Below are 3,638 nucleotides of genomic sequence, written 5' to 3'. Positions count from 1 at the left end.
TCACTATTGTGCATTCCGCATTCCTCTTTTAACTACTCATATTCACCATAAAAAGAGTTCACATAATTAGTCTATTTATTAAACTGATTTTCTTAAAATAGTAAATGATCACTTTAATATATTAGACATACATTTCTTTACCGCTCGTATATTGTCACACCATGAGATAATCTTTTAACCTATTTTTATAATTGAACGTTTTAAATTGTTTATGTCTGTTAGTCTAATACAAATGATCTCATTAAAATTTGAGTTCTCCTTCATTAGAGTGCATAACATATCCTGGGGCTTCAACCATCAGCTTAAGCTTTTGGTTGTGTTGGTTCTTTGATATGGTATCGGTAGCCAAGTGACAAGTTATTACGGGTTCGAATCTCAACCACCCCTCATTTAAAGTGGAATATTCAGCGCTTATGCACATCCACACTTCTAGCCTAATGGGCTCTCATGTGAAGAGGCGTGTTAGAGTGCATAACATATTATGGGGCTTTAACCATCAGACATTAGATTAAACTTTTGGTTTTGATGTCCTTTTGACACCCATATTATTCAATAATAATACCTCCGGTTCTAATACACCAGCATTCAACACTAATCATCTCCACAAAACCAAGTAAAATGGCGAGCATTTTTAGGAAAAGCTTTCATCAATGCTTCTCCAAAATCACTTGTTTACCAACCTCTTTCTCTCCACCACTAACACTCGAAGACGACAATGAAGACGCCATTACCGATTCCCTCTCCGACCACCATTCCATTTGCTCTTCAACTCACCTCAGCATGTCCATCATCGACTCCTCCGAATCCGAAACCTCGTCTTCGCTCGATAAATCTACCGATTTCTCCGCCATATTCGCCTCTCAAAGGCTCATCGTCACATCCCCCGGCCGTTCTAATTCCATTTTCGACTCTCTTTCATCGTCCTCGTGCGAGCAGCAACAGTTATTAGTCAGAGGAGGAGTCGCTATAAAGAAGGATTCTCCCGATCCTTATGCCGATTTCAGAAAATCAATGCAGGAAATGGTTGAAGCTAGAGAGAAAGAAAGGAAGATCATAAATCATGAATCTTTAGAATCAGTAAGAAATGAAGGTGATTATGTAAGGAATGATTTGTTGGAGTATTTACAAGAGCTTTTGATTTGCTATTTAAACCTAAATCCTAAATCGACTCACAAATTTATTATTCGAGCCTTTTCTGACCTTTTTGTGTCACTCATGTCAACTCAATCTCATGTTTCTAATTCTGAAAATTACGATAATTAAGGATGAGTAAAATCAATATAGTCTTGTATGATGATATGTATTAAATGTATTAAATGTAGCCATTCCACCATTTTGTTTTCATTTTAGATTTTTTTTTGTATACTGTCAATATAGTTAAAGGTGGATCTCGGAATGTGAAAGGTGCATGTAAAGTGCCTACAAAACTGTTCATTGGGTATCTTTGCTTCACTTGAATAATTAGTTTTTTTTTATAAAACTATTACGGTCTATTTAGTAAGGTATTAATCAGTGAAAATTATAACGAAAAATTAGTGTAATTTTGATATGAAAATCTATTAACAAGTTAAATGTTTATACTTTTTTTTTTCAATCATCTCATTTTTTTTTTACAAAATTCATTATAATGTATTACCATTTAAAAATGTCATATAAAATTGTAAATAAATTTTTTTTTGATGATTAAAATTATATTACCATGAGAATAAAATGTTACATTTTATGAAAATTTATACTATAAATTATTTTTGTTACTATTATTTAGTATCAACAACCATATTAAGCGTTAAGGTTAAGTTTTCAGACATGTCATAGTCATAGTCAAATTCAATTTGAACATCCTAGTTTTACTAACCCCATTGATCACAACACCACATCACCACTTTGTCCACATCACCACATCCTAGTCAAATTCTTTGTAATATCTATATAAATTGAAATAAATAGAGAAGATAAATCTATATAAAATATTATTAAAATTGATGTATTGGTTTATATAGATGATCTCAATCTTAACTTTTAGGATTAAAGCTTTAACATTGTTGTCGTTATTTCTCCTTTGTAATAAACTATATATAACATATATTTTATATCAAAAAACTATATAATACATATTGACGCCTTCTCAATTATCAAATTACACTTTTGACTAAATTGATTTTTTTAATATGGTTTCACAGTCCAATTTGTTGTTGGTTCATGGTTAAATGCCTTAATATAGGTTATACTAGTCTATCACTTTCTCTATTCTGTTGTCTTTACACTACAAATAAGTATCGAAATAGCGATGAAAAAATAGCGAGGGGGCGGGTTGGTCGCCCTTGGCGACGGACAAGCGAAGGCTGGAATCGACGCAAAAAAAAAAAAAGCAAATTGGCGACGGGAAACGTCGTCGCCCATCCTTCGCCGCGCCTATTTAATTTTTTTATTTTTTTAAAAATGTTTACCGACGGGGTTTTCGGTCGCCAAGTCGTCGCCAGTAAGCCAGCATTTTAATAAATTTTTTTTTAATATATGGCGACGGGCGATTTGGTCGCTAAGTAGTCGCTAATATGAATTTTTATTTTTTAATTCGTTGGCGCTATTTCTTCGCCAATGTTTTATCAATTTGAATTTCAAAATGTGGCGATGGATTTGTGATCCCCGTTTTATCAATTTGAATTTATTTTTTTATTTAATTTGTACATATTTTATTTTGTTTGTTATTTACTTGAGTTTTTTATATTTTTTATTGTTTTATATTTTATTTTTATTGTCATTAATTTCCCTTAATAATTGTTATTAGAATAATTATATTATTATCATATATTGTTATTTTCATGAATTGTTTTACATATTTTTATTTTCATTAACTTACTTTACTAATCAGTTGAATAATTATATTATTATATTATATTTAGGTGTTAAAAATGAATTTTAGTGTGTTTCCAGATGGTGCATGATATTTGTGCTATTGTGAACAAAGTGTTACCAGAAAAGAATACGATGGTAAACAGTTTCTACGAAACGAAAAAACAAATAGCTGCCCTTGGATTACCCGTTGGGAAGATTGATTGTTATCCTAACGGATGTTTGATATATTGGGGGAATAATGCGAATGCAACTTGCTGTTATATTTGTGAAACTTCTAGATGGAGAAGAAACAATAAGGGTGATAAGGTTTCGCGGAAATCCAAAGTACAACATTGACTTATATCTTCACCCACTAATACATGAGCTGAATATGTTGTGGAAGGAGGGGATTTGTACATTTGATGTGTCAAGAAAGGAGAATTTTTAACTGCGAGCAGCTTCAATGTGGAAAATCAATGACTTTTCAGCTTATTCGATGTTGTCCGGGTGGAGTACGGCGGGCCGATATGCTTGCCCTTACTGCATGGATGATTCACAAGCCTTGTACCTTACTCATAACATGAAGATGTGTTGGTTTGACTGTCATAGAAGGAATGTAGATAGAAGTCGTCCCTATAGGAATGTAAAGATCCACCTATTATTCGGACTGGACATGAATTGCTTGATGAATTAGACCAGTTTGGTTTCTTGAGACTTGAGAGTAATTGAAGAAGATGCATCGGAACATAATAAAGAGGTTAGTAAGTACTCTGCAGAATGGAAGAAGAGTAGCATATTTTGGGATT

The 3,638-nt window shown here is 32.6% G+C and overlaps 1 protein-coding gene across 1 annotated transcript; it reads left to right on the top strand.

Annotated features, from left to right (window-relative positions):
• Positions 1-605: 605 nt before the first annotated feature.
• Positions 606-1,377, top strand: LOC130815924 (transcription repressor OFP12-like). Its single transcript, XM_057682461.1, has one exon. The coding sequence runs from the start codon at positions 619-621 to the stop codon at positions 1,261-1,263; it is 645 nt and encodes a 214-aa protein (XP_057538444.1). The 5' UTR covers positions 606-618; the 3' UTR covers positions 1,264-1,377.
• The last annotated feature ends 2,261 nt before the right edge of the window (positions 1,378-3,638 follow it).

Source organism: Amaranthus tricolor, chromosome 1, assembly GCF_026212465.1.
Source record: "Amaranthus tricolor cultivar Red isolate AtriRed21 chromosome 1, ASM2621246v1, whole genome shotgun sequence".
Classification (NCBI taxonomy): domain Eukaryota; kingdom Viridiplantae; phylum Streptophyta; class Magnoliopsida; order Caryophyllales; family Amaranthaceae; genus Amaranthus; species Amaranthus tricolor.
The sequence above is the reverse complement of the archived record's forward strand: the minus strand, read 5'-3'. Positions and strand labels throughout refer to the sequence as shown.